General features: G+C 36.6%; 1 protein-coding gene across 1 annotated transcript in view; it reads left to right on the top strand.

Annotated features, from left to right (window-relative positions):
* The window catches only part of ETFA (electron transfer flavoprotein subunit alpha), an 85,208-nt gene that overhangs the window by 53,627 nt on the left and 16,211 nt on the right, over positions 1–15,370 (top strand). Inside the window, exon 10 of the mRNA XM_022580136.3 lies at positions 13,515–13,580. Coding sequence (XP_022435844.1) covers positions 13,515–13,580 — 66 coding nt within the window. The remainder of the gene's footprint in view (positions 1–13,514; positions 13,581–15,370) is intronic.

Here is a 15,370-nt window from a genome sequence, read left to right as displayed (position 1 = left end):
TGGGGGTTCCTCCTGTCCTGTTAGGTGTCCATGGTCCCCCTCCGGTGCCTGATAGGTGCCCTTGAAATCACATAGAATGATGAGAATCTATTCAGGTCGATCTCTAGGATGGAAAGGAGCCCATTCATGAACATCTCTGGAAAAGACCTCTCAATATCCCGAGAGATCTGCTCAATGGACGTATCATCGCGGTGGGGACTCGAGGGCCTTGCTGGCAGTGGGAAATGATGCCACAGCTTGGGCCACTGAGGGGCAACCCGGAGCACTGCAGGGGCACCACTGAGGGCAGGGCGAGATGCTCTCACACACTGAGAGGGGTGCATGGTGGTGGCAGGACACCCCCGCCCTTACCCCACTGTGGGGAGGGCCTATCATGAGACATGCAGCGAGGCTAGAGTGCCCATGGCATGCGAGGCAGTGGTGGAAGACCAAAGGCAGGCCGGGGTCCACACCCCTGCCTTCCATGCACCACTGCCGGGTGGGCAGGAGAGCTAGGGTTTTCTGTATATAATATCATGTCATCTGCAAATAGAGACAGTCTTACTTCTTCCTTTCCAAGGAATGCCTTTGGATGCCTTTTATTTCTTTTTCTTGCCTAATTGCTGTGGTGAGGACTTTTAATACTATATCAAATGAGATTGGTGAGAGTGGGCGTCCTTGTCTTACTCCTAATCTTAGAGGAAAAACTTCCAGCTTTTCACTGTTGAGTATGATGTTACGTGTGGGGTTGTCATATATGGCCTTTATTATGTTAAGGTATATTCCCTCTATACCCACTTTGTTTACTGTATGTGTTCTTTATCCTGTTTTTAGTCAGTTTTGTTTGTGAGATTCATTCATTTAATGCAGGTAGCATTTTTTCATTTGTGTTTCATTGATTTATGGTATTCTAGTATATAAATATATCATAACTCCACCATTTTCCTATTAATGGATGTTTATTTAGGTAGTCTATAAATTCTTGCTATTACAAGTAATGTTGCTGTAAAGATTCTTAAATGTCTCCTTGTATGTTAGTATTTCCCTAGAGAAGTATGCCTAAGAGTGGAATAGCTTAGTTACCAGTAAATGTCTAGCTTTACCAGATATTGACAAATTATTTTCCAAAGTGGTTATTTACACTTAACAACAGTTTATAAAATTTACCTTTATTCTCATCATCTCTGTATTTTGGTATTTTCTCTTTTTTAAGGTTTTGCAGTTCTAGAGATAGATGATAGTTCCAAAGATAGGTAGTGGTGATTGTTGCAGAGCAAGGCAAACATACTTAATGCTACAGAACTACACTTAACAATGATTAAAATGGTAACTTCTTTGTTAGTTATGTTCTACTACGATTTTTTAAAAGTTTTGCTAGTCTTATGGGCATGAAATCTCACTGTGTTTTTTAATTTGCTTTTCCCTGATTATTAGTGGGGGATCTTTTCATATGCTAAATGTCCATTCATGGTTTTTTTCCCTGTCTGAGTTTCATGTTTATATCTTTTTTGCCCATTTTTCTATAGAATTGTCTGTCTTCTTATCAATTTCTGGAAGTTCTTTTATATATTCTAGATACTAATCTTTTGTTATGTGTGTTACATTTCCTCTCAGTTATGGCTGTCTTTTCCATTTTTTAAATCATATTTTTTGATAAACAGAAGCTTATAATTTTAACGTTGTTGAACAGTTTTTCTTTTCTGATATGTGCTTTTTGTGTCTTATTTAAGGAATCTTTCCTAAGACAGGGTCTTAACAATATTAATCAGTATTTGTTTTCTTTAAAGTTTTGCTTTTCCCATTTTGGTTTATAATCTGCTTGATCTGATTTTTTGTTTGGTGTGAAGTAACTATTTAATTTTTCCTCATGTAGCTAATCATTTATTACACATTTCCTTTCTCCCCCACTGATCTACAGTGTTACCTCTTACATATCAAGTTTACATATATGCACAAGTCTATTTCTGTGTTCCCTGTTCTGTTCTATCCATCAGTCGTTTATCATTGTACCAATACTGCACCTAAAGCTTTATAATAAAATTATCTAGCTGGGCAATACCCCTCTCCCTCATTCTTCTCCAAAACTGTCTTAGCCATTTTTGGCTCTCTGCCGTTCGCCACAGTTTTAGAATTAATTTGTCAAGCTCCACAGTTGGAGTTTTGATTGATAAACATCCCTACCTCTTATTTTCAAGGGAATTCTAGTGTTTCACCACTAGGTATGATGTTAAAGTAGCTTCCTACAATAGACAGTGTCATATAATGGTTAAAAATGTTAACAGTCCAGACTTTGTAGCCAGATTGTCTGAATTCAGTTCTTAGTATTACCACTTGCTTGCTCTGTGACCTTGGACAGATCACTTAGCTTCTCTGTGCCACAGTTTTTTCAGCTGTATAATGGTGATAGTAACAGTCTGTATAATTCATATGGTAGTTCTAAAGATTTAATGAGTTAGTATATGTAAAACACTTAAAACTGTGCCTGGCATATAGTATAAGTACTGTGAATTAGCTATTTTTATAATTACTATTATAAATCCTTGTTAGATGAAAGTTTGTTTGTTTTGAAATCATGAAGAGGTATTGAATTCTTTAACGAATACCTGATAGTTCGTTAGGACATTAATTAACATGTGTTGAGCTTAACAGAGTGTCAGATTTATGCTCTGACTAGAATTTAATGAATATGGCTTTTTAAGCCTTGTCATAGTTAGTGGTAGTTCCCATTTAACTTTTTTTCTGGATTGCCTTTTAGAAGCCCTGTTGATGACTTTATGTTCCTAATCATCCAAACATATAAACATATTGCAGTCATTAAAGAATCTGTTACCTAATGCCAGGAAAATGTGTTTTTACACTTAGTGGAAGTAGATTACTTTGTATTTTGGTATTTTACTAACAGATTAGTGGTTCATTTATAATTCTAAGACAAGGTGAATAGTTACTAGATGAAGAAGCAGTTTTGGGGAGAATTTAGCAAGACAAGAAATTTTGTTTTGGGGTTCTCTTGAAAAAATTCACTAATGTTGAAAAATCTGTGTATGAATAAATTTTATGGAGTTATTTGTACACAGCTGGGACTGAATTTATGGACTGCTTTTCTGACTTGCTAAAAAGCTAAAGATTGACAACCCCTTTCATACTGTATTATCCAGCTTGGCTTTTAACTCCAAGAGAACAGTGTTCACAAATTGATGCTCTGTTCCTTTGGGGTTGGTGTAGAAGCATTAAATTGTACTAAAATATTCATATGTGAATGCATTTAGCTGAAAGCAATTGATGTTCTATTCCCAAGAGGACAAAGAGAAATGCTGTATGGACCTGTAGTCCAGAAACACCCTAAGCATGCTTCTTAAAGGTAATTACATGGCCTGGATGATCGAAGCCCTTACAGTGAAGCTTAAAATGACAAAGGAGAAGTTGTAGAACTAATAAACTGTGATTTGGACGTATAAATAGTTTGGTTGTGCAATAGTTAAAAACTTCTTTGCTAAAAGTTAGTTGTAATTGTATCTTTGGGTTCTAATTATATCTTTGCTTTATTTTCTTAGCTAATTTTTATTAGACTGATTTCTCTAAACATTTATTTCAGAGGACAAATATCAGCCAGGTTTTTTATCCATTACTACTTTATATATAAAGTTAAATTTTTTAAGTTTTGGAGAGACAATTGAATTTTTTAATGTATATATTAGAACTTTAAAAAAAGATTCCACTGATATAATTGCCATGTAGGTGGTCAATCTCATTTAACAGCTGGCACGAAAATCAGTAAGAGTAGACAGCAAATCTTTGTTGTAGTTGTCGTGGTGTGGCAACTTGAATAAAACTATTCTAAATTTCTATTCTTATTCTAACTGTATTTTTGGTTCTTTCATATAAAAGCTAATTTTTTTCTCATGTGTAGTTTCTGATAAGATAAACTTGCACATTCATGTCAGAGAACATAAGACACTGTACTAAAAGGAAATGTTTATTTAATGATGGTTGATCAGTTAGAGTATGTAATTCAATCCTTGTGCTTACTTTAGGGCCAAAGACATGAGTACTTGGATCTTGTATAAAACATTTTAATAACTTATCTTAATATAATTATATATTAATATTAACTAAACTTAGTCTGAAAAGGAATTTGGGAAATGGTATTTGGGGCAGGGGAATATCTTCCATTTCCTTAAAGTGAGATTACTTAGAAGGTCTCCAGTAAGGTTGGAAGAATAGTAAATTTATTATTGTGTTATAGGCACTTTCCTTTTCTACATTACTAGCTCTGCTCAAATTCTTATAACTTTAAAATGTGCTTCAAGTGCTTCAAGGAGTCTTTGTGTAACTTGGGCTGAACTTCACAGAGAACTCTAGTTGCTTTTTAAAAAAACAAAACAAAACATTTTAGAACAGTTTTAGATTTACAGAAAAATTGCAAAAATAGTACAGATAATTCCCATCAATCTTTTACCTGGTTTCACCTATTGTTATTTTTTTAATGTTATGTTGAACTACTTACTTTTGATAGTTGTTGAAACCATAGGATTCTAGAATTAAGTGTTTTGAAGATGGATAATTATGTAAAGGATTCTGTCAAGGAAATTACTTTTTGATGATTTTATTGTGGTAAAATCTAACAAAATTTACCATTTTAACCATTTTAAAATGTACAATTCAGAGGCATTAATTATATTCAGAATGTTGTGCAACCATAACCACTGTCTGTCTATTCCCGAAAGTTTTCACGGCCCCAAACAGAAGCTCTATACCCATTAAGCAGTAGCTCCCCATTCCCTCCCACCCCAGTCCCTGGTAATGCCTAATCTACTTAATGTGTCTATGATTTTGCCTATGCTAGATATTTCATAAAAGTGGAATCATACAATATTTGTCCTTTTGTGACTGTCTTCTTTTAGCATGTTTTCAGATTTAATCCATGTAACGTGTGTCAGAACTTCATTCCTTTTTATGGCTGAAAAATATTTCAGTAATAGTCCATGAACATTTTTTTTTTTTTTTTTTTGCGGTACGCGGGCCTCTCACTGTTGTGGCCTCTCCCATTGCGGAGCACAGTCTCCGGACGCGCAGGCTCAGCAGCCATGGCTCACGGACCCAGCCGCTCTGTGGCATGTGGGATCTTCCCGGACCGGGTCATGAACCCGTGTCCCCTGCATCGGCAGGCGGACTCTCAACCGCTGCGCCACCAGGGAAGCCCCCATGAACATTTTGTTTATCCATTTATCTGTTGATAGATACTTGCGTTGTTTTGTTTTCACCTTTTGGCTATTGTGAATAATGCTGCTATGAACATTCACATACAGATATCTGTTTGAGTCCCTGTTTTAAATTCTTTTGGGTGGTATACCTAGGTGTGGGATTGCTGGGTCACATGGTAATTCTCTGTTTAGCTTTTTGAAGAACCTCCAAACTGTGTTCCTCTGGTTACTTTGTACCTTTCATAAGCTCCTTGGCACAGAAGTTATCTTAATAATTTTAGATTAAATAATCATCAAGAAAGGCTGTGCACAAACAATGGCCTTCTTAGTAATTTTGGGAAAGAGGTAGCTTGGTGAGTGAAAAGAATAGTACTTGGAAGTCAGGTTCAATTGCCAGCTTTGGTTTTGGGGGCCTCTGTTTTGTTATTGATTAAATGAAAAGGTTATGCCTAAATTCGTAGAGGTTCCTTACTACTCCAAAATTCTATATAGGTATATATAATTTAGCATGATCTAACTAACCATGTCAGTTAAAAAACCTTACTGATAAAAAATTTTATAGTCAAAATTTTTATTTGATCTGCTAAAATGCAAAGTTTGTAATAGACTGATTGTATATCTAAATATTTTGATGTCATACACCCAAATATTTCATTGTAATTTAATCATCTGAATAATTTTATATAATAATTTTATATAATATGCTTTGCTTTCTATCATTCTAGGTATACTTGAAGAATATCTCCCCACCGTAGAAAATCTGTGAATTAGTATAGAAGCTAATTACATAAATGCTAAGCATTTAATTGCAAAATAGTTAAATATTAAAAATTTATTGTCAAAATATTCTCTTAAGAAAAATTTAAGGTTAAGAAGCCTGCCTTTTACTAGGTGTATATAACTTTGAACAACTCAGCAGGCCTGCCTGAGCCTGTGCTTTCTGTTCTGTAAAATGAGAAGAATTTCCACCCCTTAGAGTTGTCATAGTTAAGTGAGTTAATGTATATAAAGTAGAATATGGTTACTGGCAATATCATAGACAGTTCATGTAGTTGTGATGATTACTATGCCATCTTGAATCCTGATAAAACCTGAGTTAGTCCTAGTATAGGAGCATTGTCTGATGGATGGGACATACCTTCAGCTTCAAACCAAGAGTATGGGTAAAGTTCTCTATTCATGTAAAATTCAGTTTAGCCATAATCCTGCCTGAGAATTTCATAATATAGGCAGAGAGCTGTTTGAGAAAAGAGCCACAGATAGTTGTGCTTTGCGTTTTGGGGCCTCTTCCAAATAGAGAAGAGACTTAAACACAATTTGGCAAACAGAGGAAATAGTTTGGCCTTTTAAATGAGTAGCAGGATGAAATATAGCAATATTAATGCACAGGAGACTTGCCCTAATTAGAAAACATAGTTCAGTTAATCTACTTCTCAAAGAGACGTTCATTATTTGTTATGATGAATTCCATTTAACTCCTAACCTGGCATTTGTCCTGTGTATGTGTTGTGTTTTAGCTGTAACAGTTGCTGTTTAAGTTTATGCCTCTGTAGTCTTCTGAGTAAACAAGGTTGAGAGAGCATGTGCCATTCCGTAAAACTTGTCCTGTCTGAGGTAGTCATAGGGTATTGTTTTTGAGCACGTAACATTGGATTGCTGAACTCTAGTGAGAACTACTTATATGACGTCTTTAAAATTTTTTATCTTTGAGTAAATGTAGTTTTTTACATTCCTTCCCCAACTCTATTTAGAAAGGGAGACTTGGTAGGAAAGATATTTTAAACCTGATTTTTAAAGAGATGGAAGTAATATTGGCCTGGTTTTTCTACTTGGAAAGCTCCAGATTTAACTACTCCTCTCATAGCCATATTTCATATAAACAAAAAAGTAAATGTTTAAATCTTTCCTTTCTACTTTGTTTAAAGTAAAGCAGATCTGAAGTTGCTGCAGCAGAATACTGTTCCAATTCTAGAAAAAAAAGTGTAATTTCAACTTGATATATGTATTTTTTGTATGACCAATTTGATATGTCTTGGTACCTGTATGAAGATTGTGTTAGAATTTTGTAAAGAAACTCACCTCAACTTCCTAGGCCGGCCAGCACTGTCTAGAAAGTTGGGCAGAAATTCAAACTTTACAGCTAGTACTAAATGCAAAACAGAAACTAACAAATATCAATAAAAAGAAATTTCCTCAGTACATTATCCCAGAAGAATTGTATCAAGTTAAGTAACAACTTGCCTTGAGATAGTAATAGTTACTATTACAATAGTAAACTACTTAAGTAGTTTAAAGTGGAATTTATATGGTAGTTGGTTGTCTAATGCCTTCTAGTTTAAAGATTTAGTGATCATTCAGTAATAATAATAATAGCATTAATGTCTAATATCTTGAGCACATCACATGCATTCTGTTATTTAATAATCACAGCAATCCTTATTAGCTGCAGGTATTTATCTCCATTTTACACGAGGAGATTGAGCCTTTGAGAGGTTAAGTAACCTACCTGAGAACACAGATGTTAAGTGGAAGAACCAGGATCTGAACCCATCTGTCTCTGATCTTATTATATTTGTTATGGTGATCTGTGAAGAGTCACCTTCAATGTTACTACTATGGCTTGCTGAAGGCTCAGATGATGGTTAGCATTTTTTTAGCGATACAGTATTTTTAAATTTAGATAGGTATGTTGGTTTTTTAGACATAAAGTTATTGCACAATTAATAGGCTACAGTAGAGTGTAAACATACTTTTATATACATTAGGAAACAAAATTCTTGTGACTCGCTTTATTGGAATACTCGCTTTATTACAGTAGTCTAGAACACGCAAAATCTCCACAGTATGCCTGTACCCTTTTTTAAGAATTGTGAGCTTCTCAGGATAGATTTTTCAGGTTTTTCTAAAATTTTAAGAAAAAATATCTTACTAGAGAACAAAATTTGATAATTAGTTTCAGAGTATAAATTTACTGTTTTTAAACCAGTCATTTTCATCTGCTTTTGGTTTTCCTGTGATGGTCTATTGTACCTGAAAATTGATGGATTTTTGTCATCTATTTGTGTCTCTATTGGCTGCTCCCTTGTTTAATCTTGCTGTCTCATGTCTCTTACGCTCATCTTTAGCTTCGTCATTCTGCTGACTTTCCTTTTTGGTTCTCTCAGAGTTTGAACAACCATAAATATTCTTGTTCTGAGATAATACAAGCAGAGCTGACACGAGACTAATGTTATTCTATCCTGAGGCCTACTATCAAACTATGCTCTGCAGTACCTCTTAGAGCTTACAAGAAGGCTCTTCTTTAGCGTGTTTTTGTTTGTTTTTGTTTGTTTGCTTGTTTTTTTGTTTGTTTTTTTGTCCATGCCTCATGGCTTGTGGGATCTTAGTTCCCTGACCAGTGATCAAACCCAGGCCCTCAGCAGGGGCCCTGGACCTCCAGGGAATTCCCTTCTTTAGCTTGCTCTTAAATCATCTTGGATCTGTGCTGTCCAGCATGGTAACCACTAAGCTACATGTGGCTACTGGGCCCTTGAAATGTGGCTAGTCTTAATTGAGATTATATTATTTAAATTGGTTTCACCTATTTCATTTTACTTTATTTAATGAGGCTAATAGAAAATTTTAAATTATGTAGCTCACATCATATTGTATATCTCTTGGATTTAATAACGTTAGGCAAAAATCACAATGAGGAAATAAGAAAGTTTTCTCCTTAGCTTTTGCACCAGAATCCTCTAGAGAGCAGCACTCAGAAATAAATACCTCTTGGAATTCCAGATTTCCTGCACAAGGTTTGGGTAAAGCAGGAGAATGATGTTAGCACATACTTTCTGAAGAGAGCAGCCCAAACCCAAATCATCCACCAGGGAATACTCTGACCATGTCGATTCCACAGGTTGGTTAGATTTCTGTAAAAGTGTTAAGATTTCATTCCAGTCTTTCTGTTCTCAGACATACAGATTTATCATCAGGCTAGGATCAATAAAACTTCTTCTAAAAGCTTATTTTGCTTGAAGGACTAAGGGAACAGGAACAGATGGTTATAAAAGTGGACTCCTGTTTGGCAGAGGATAGAAATGACTACAGAGGACTGTCATCCTGCGAACTGCTTCCTGCTTGTAAAGGCCTTTCCACTTCTCGGTGGCAGAAACAGAAAGTAAGGGGTTGCATAAGAGACCAGAGCTCTATCACACCCTGATTTTTTCCTGTAATGAATTACAGATTTTTATTATCTTACCTTAACCTACATTGTTAGACTGTGAGCTTCACGAGAACACAGGACAAAGAATTAGTTGTCTTTATATTGCCTGTAACGTATAACTGTACCAACAACAGTAAAACCATGTTATGGCATCCTTAAGACAATGACAGTGTTTGTACCACAGGGGGTTCTTGCTGCCCTGCACTTCTACTAGTCCATACAACTCTTCTGTATGAATTAGGAAAAAAATACCCCTTTCTCAAGTTACTTTACTGCCATCTGTTGGAAAATTATTGTAATAAAATGCAGGTCTTTAACAACTATGATATGAATGATACCTCCCTTCAGAGTTGTTCAGTATACAGCCTGCTCAGCTGTACATGGTAGCCCTGGGACCACCCCAGGAGTCCACTGGTCACCCAGTGGGCTGAGAAAATCAATGTTTGAGCAAATCTCAATTCATGAGTGGCACACCGGTGTCTTGGGAAACCAGATACTTATGCTAAGAACTGAAGCCTTACAGTAACCCTATGAAGTGGGGATTCTTAGAATCCCAGTTTTTCAGATGAGCAAGCTGAGGCATAGAGAGGTTAAATAATTGGCCCACAGTCTCATGTCTGTTAGGTGGCTGAACTGGCATTTAAACGTAGCAGTGAGATTCCAGAGCCTAGGTTCTAAACAACAATAATATGCTCCTCTTGCAAACCTCTGTTAACCACACTGGATGCAGAAGTTTCCAAGCCCCATTCTTGTTTTTATCTGAGCCCACTCTAGAGTAGTTTAGACATCTGCCCGTAAGTTCTTTGGATGAGTCTACAGCTGTAGTCTTTTTTAGGCTTTGGCAAAGGAAGAGAGATTTGTGTTTTCTTCTGCCAGAATTTGTTTGTATTGAAGAAGGTGCTGTCCCTTCTTTATATTTCAGAATAACCTCTGGTTCTCTTACTGCTCTGTGGCTTTATTTCTTCCCACCAGTCTCCATCCTTGAATTGCAGGATGATCCACCCAGACTGCTACCAGCTGTGTAGTTTGTCCTAGTCTCTCACTCTTCAAGATTTCCCTCCCTTTGTAAAGGCTACTAGGATTTTATCTCCAGGACTACCCCTCCTTCCTTTTGTGTCTGTTCCTTTCTTTAATCCCACCTCTTCTTGAAACCTTAATTGCTGTTCTCCCCTCCAACATCACCTCTCATTTTCTCTCCAAATTATCTTACTGATTTAGAAAGAAAGTGCCTCAGGGCAGGCATTGCCTTGTTATGTTGTGAAGCAGTGTCTAAAGTGCTCCATAAATTAGCATCTGTGGAGAGTTTTGTACATACTAATTATTATTATTGAAATACAGAAGTGCTTTCTGAACCCTGAGGAAGCATCCTATGACACTAGTCTAATTGCCTGTACATGTTTTTTAAAAAAGAAGAAAAAAGCCTCTCTTCCTGCCTTAGAGAGCTATCAGATCTCAGAACAGCAGCCAAAATCTCAGGACTCGTTCAGGGCTGTTGTTTCAAAGCTTTTATATTTATTAAGAGAACCATGTTTGCAAGATAGTATAAAATAAGGTCCTGTTGGTCATGTGGACCTATTTGGGCAATTTATGCTGGTCAGAAAGGAGGGAATGACCCTGGAACCACTTGCCTTTGGTTTCCTTTGCCCCAGAATCTGTTATTTCCTTAGTGACATTTATGGATAAAGCCAACAGTATTCATTTCTCAGGGGGTTTAAAGTAAATTTCATTTATATCATATTTATGTTGATGTGTAGTGCCAGAGTGAATCAGCATTTTTTATTAGCATTTTATAATGCAAATGGAGTAGCTTTTAAAACTGGCTGAATTTTCTTTTTTTTAAAATAAATTTATTTATTTATTTTATTTTTGGCTCTGTTGGGTCTTCGTTTCTGTGCGAGGGCTTTCTCTAGTTGCGGCGAGCGGGGGCCACTCTTCATCGCGGTGCACGGGCCTCTTGTTGCGGAGCACAGGCTCCAGACGCGCAGGCTCAGTAGTTGTGGCTCACGGGCCCAGTTGCTCTGCGGCATGTGGGATCTTTCCAGAACAGGGCTCGAACCCATGTCCCCTGCAGTGGCAGGCAGATTCTCAATCACTGCACCACCAGGGAAGCCCAAACTGGCTGAATTTTAATGAAGACATGTATGTCAGAAAGACTCATTTACAGAACTATTGATCCTTCCCGATACTTGCTTTGAGAATATACTTAAAAGAGTGGTTAGTGAGACAGTGTCTGTCTAAATATCTTACTTTAAAAATCTTTACATTAGAACTTTTTGGCCTGGTTTTCCTGAATGTAGGATTTAGTAAGTATATTTTGATTAATAATTTAATGAATGTTCTTTCTTGAAAGAAATGCTAGTCAGAATAAACTGAAATGATGCTAAAATTATCAATTGAAGTTACCTGTAAAATCTTCAATGGAAAATAGTGGTGCTTGTTTATTACTCATGTGAGTGTCCATGTCTAGTAAGACAGTATAATGACAGGGCCTTATTGTATTGTCCAGCTGTGTATGGTCATAATTGACACATTGGATTATGTTTAAGATAGAATCATGGAGCATGGGATTGCTTTTTATCCTCACCCATACATTTTACTTTCTGCAGTATACCCTCCACCCTAAGACACAGTCTCTTTAGGCCAAATTGCTCTTTCTCATCTTCAGGCTTTTGATGGTTAACTATAGAGCAAGTTGAATCAGAAAACAAGCCCAGCTCATTTTAGATTTTTAGATGATTAACTCACAATGGGGGCTAGGTTGTGTCCTTTCCGGGGTACACAGTGTATCTCACTGCTTTAGAAGCAATGGACACTTTATGCCTTTAAAGATGAGACCCAGAGATACGCTGTCAGTGTGCTGTGTCGAGTTACAGGTTTCAAGCTGCACAAGAACTGAGGATCATCTGTTTTACTGGGCCTCAGCTCTAGCTATACATTAGAGCGTCGTGGGGAGCTTTTTAAGAAAGGTCCAATGCTCATAAATAAGATTATGAGCAGTACAGAAAACAAAGTGGGACCACCTGACACTGTCACTGACTTCGAAGTATCTGCCCTGTAATAAAACTGAGTGTGACAGAGCCACCTTCAATGCCTTCCATGTTATTCATATTGAGGAGAAACTTTACTGTCATTTGTGACAAAACTGTAGTGTTATTTTGGTTACATGGTAGGTGCACCCCCTACCCAAGCCAGGACTTGTTAGTTCAGTTTATGTGTGGGAAAAGCTTTTCAGTTGAAGCTTTAATTATCCCTACTAGACAGAATAGAGCAGCTAAGCTCTTTTAATTAAGCACTTATTAAGTCAGTTTTCCATGATAATAGTGAATTTTACTTGTCAAACATGGATACTTTAAAAATTTTAGATAAAGGGACAGAGAGCAGCAGTAAGTCATCATTCCCTTTGTAATTAGTGGGGGCAGAGGGGTAGGAAGAGATGCAAATATCATCAACATTTACTTAGAAACTACAGTGCGGTGACCCACTTATTAGGCGTTAGAAATACAAAGGTTCATTCTATGCCTTTGAGAAATTTGTTATTTTTTAGTTAAGGAGGTTGTGTGTGTGTGCATGACTCTTGAGACTGATTTGTATTTTTGGTTTTTCTAAATATGAAGCTTAATAAATATACCCTAATTACCACTTCCACAAATATCCATGAGAAGGCAAACAATTAAGTCAAAATATATTTTAATATGTGTAAGTGTATGTGTCTATATGTTAATATACAATGTGTGTGTATTGTGAATGGTTACATACAGAGTGATGAGTTGAAGTGTGGTTATCCAAATGAGTAGCATAGACAAAAAAGTGCTACCTCACAGGAAATTGTGAGATTAAGTGAAACAGTTGATGTAAAATGCTTAGCACAGTGGTTGACACATAGTTAGTGCTCAGTAACTCTCATTATCCATGTATTTATTATTATACCACCACTACTATAGGAATTCAGAGGAAAATGAGGACTATGGGTTAGGGAGATCAGAGAAGGAGGAAAGCATAATTTAGGTAATACATATTGCATCTATTCTATTTAAAATACTTCTGGTGTAAGACTCAAGTTGCTAATAGCAAATACTTTGGAAGGTATAATATAATATAAATACATACTAATGATATGGTCTCTTTTGTTTCAGGAACTTTATATTGCTGTAGGAATATCTGGAGCCATCCAACATTTAGCTGGGATGAAAGACAGCAAGGTAACTACACAACAATAAAGATGCTAAGAGGAAAAGTTTTCATATTTTAAAACTTGGGTTTGACTGGTATGTTTCCATGTAGTTATAGTGTGTATAGTGGAACCATTCACATGAACACAAATCTAGGAACTGAAAGATAAATAAGCTACTGTACCCTGCCTGAAGATGTACCATTGGTAGGAGAGGCAGTGCTATGTCATGGAAAGAGGTGTGAACCTGAATCCCAGCTCCACTGCCAACTTACCACGTGACATGTCCTATTGGTACCTCAGTTCTGTGTCTGCCAAATGCAGGTGTTGGGTGCTGATCTCTAAGATCCCTTTCAGCTCTGACAATCTATGGATAGAAAATGTGGGGTGAAAACAACTTGATGAGGTTCTGACTTATCTAGTTTATGAGGTTCTGATGCCTGATTCTCTCTCTGCTTCACCCTAGTCCCCTAACGTTTCCACCCTCATACCTCAGCAAGGCCCCTCTTCTTGGGTTGTTACTAAACTGCGACTGACATGTTTTGGTTTGGAGTGTCTCAAAACCTCAGTAATTGTCAAAAATACAGAGTATAGAGGAAACACTTGATTTTAACTTGCTACTTGGACTCTATGTGTGATGACTCTGTGAACATATATTTCAGAATATGACACACTAATTCATGCATAACAATGCACAGTTTGAATTATGAACTTAGTCTTTCATGAAGTCAGAGATGCCTCTGACACTCCTGCTTTTATCCATTCAGATGGAAGTTTGATATAAAAGGTAATAAAACTTTTAATAGGTTTAACTTCTAACTTGAAAAGATGCGTGCACTACCTCCTTGTAACCTCTAAATGAATTGGCCCCAAATCAGTCAGATTTCACAGTTGGATGGCAGGTTTCTTTACTGAGCTCTGAAAACAGCAGTGCCAATGGGGAAAATGTTATTGCTGCATTAGAGGAAAAAAACCACTCCAACACCAGCAACCTTAAAAAATATTTTTAGCTGGGCCAGTTCAGACATATCTAGAATTCTGCTTCTCTAAAATAAAAGACTCTACCTGCCTAGATGATCTCGGTGAAGGTTCTCATTACATGCCAACAGGGCTGGATTGGGAGAACTGGACTAGATAGTCAAAGCAAAAAGAATAATTGAAGTAAGGAGACCAGTGTTGGGGAACAATCCATAAGAATAAACTTGAGCCAAGAATTTGTCTCTCCATGCCATCAACAAATATTTATTTAACATGTGTACTTTGTACTAGATGCTGGAGATGCTCAAATGAAAAAGACATAGTCCCTGCCATCACTGTCTTGTGTGGGAGACACAGCAGTCTTAGGTTGTAATTTTGGTTAAGCTCTAAAATGGAATATTAAGTGATTGGTTTAAATCTGATAGTTGCATTACATATAAGCTGTAGTTTTAGTTAGCATTGTGGTCTAGTTGAAAGAATATGAAATTTGATGGAACTGTATACATATTAATATGGTTGAATACAGTCTGTGCTTTAAAAGGTCTGTAAGGAAGAAGAACATGCATTTATAGGGACATATTAAAAGAGCTCTAAGGTGCAAGTAAGATTTTATCATAGTTATTTACAGTTGATAATTCAGGAATATTCTTTTAGTAATATGAAAAACTGTGAACAGCCCAAATCTTTTTTCTCGAATACTATATTGGTTCCTTTCCCACAGTTACGTGCTCTTTCTTTAAAAATAACTTTTATATAGTGGGATGAAAAAGCTTTCAGATGATTAAACTGTCAGACGTTTGACTAGGTGGCCTCCAGGAAAATCATTAACCATCGTTAATTTAA

This window comes from Delphinapterus leucas, chromosome 2 (genome assembly GCF_059928025.1).
Source record: "Delphinapterus leucas isolate spDelLeu-1000000601 "Yukka" chromosome 2, BTC_Dleu_Yukka2, whole genome shotgun sequence".
In the NCBI taxonomy this organism is placed as follows: domain Eukaryota; kingdom Metazoa; phylum Chordata; class Mammalia; order Artiodactyla; family Monodontidae; genus Delphinapterus; species Delphinapterus leucas.
Note: the sequence above shows the minus strand (reverse complement) of the source record. Positions and strands in the feature narration are given on the sequence as shown.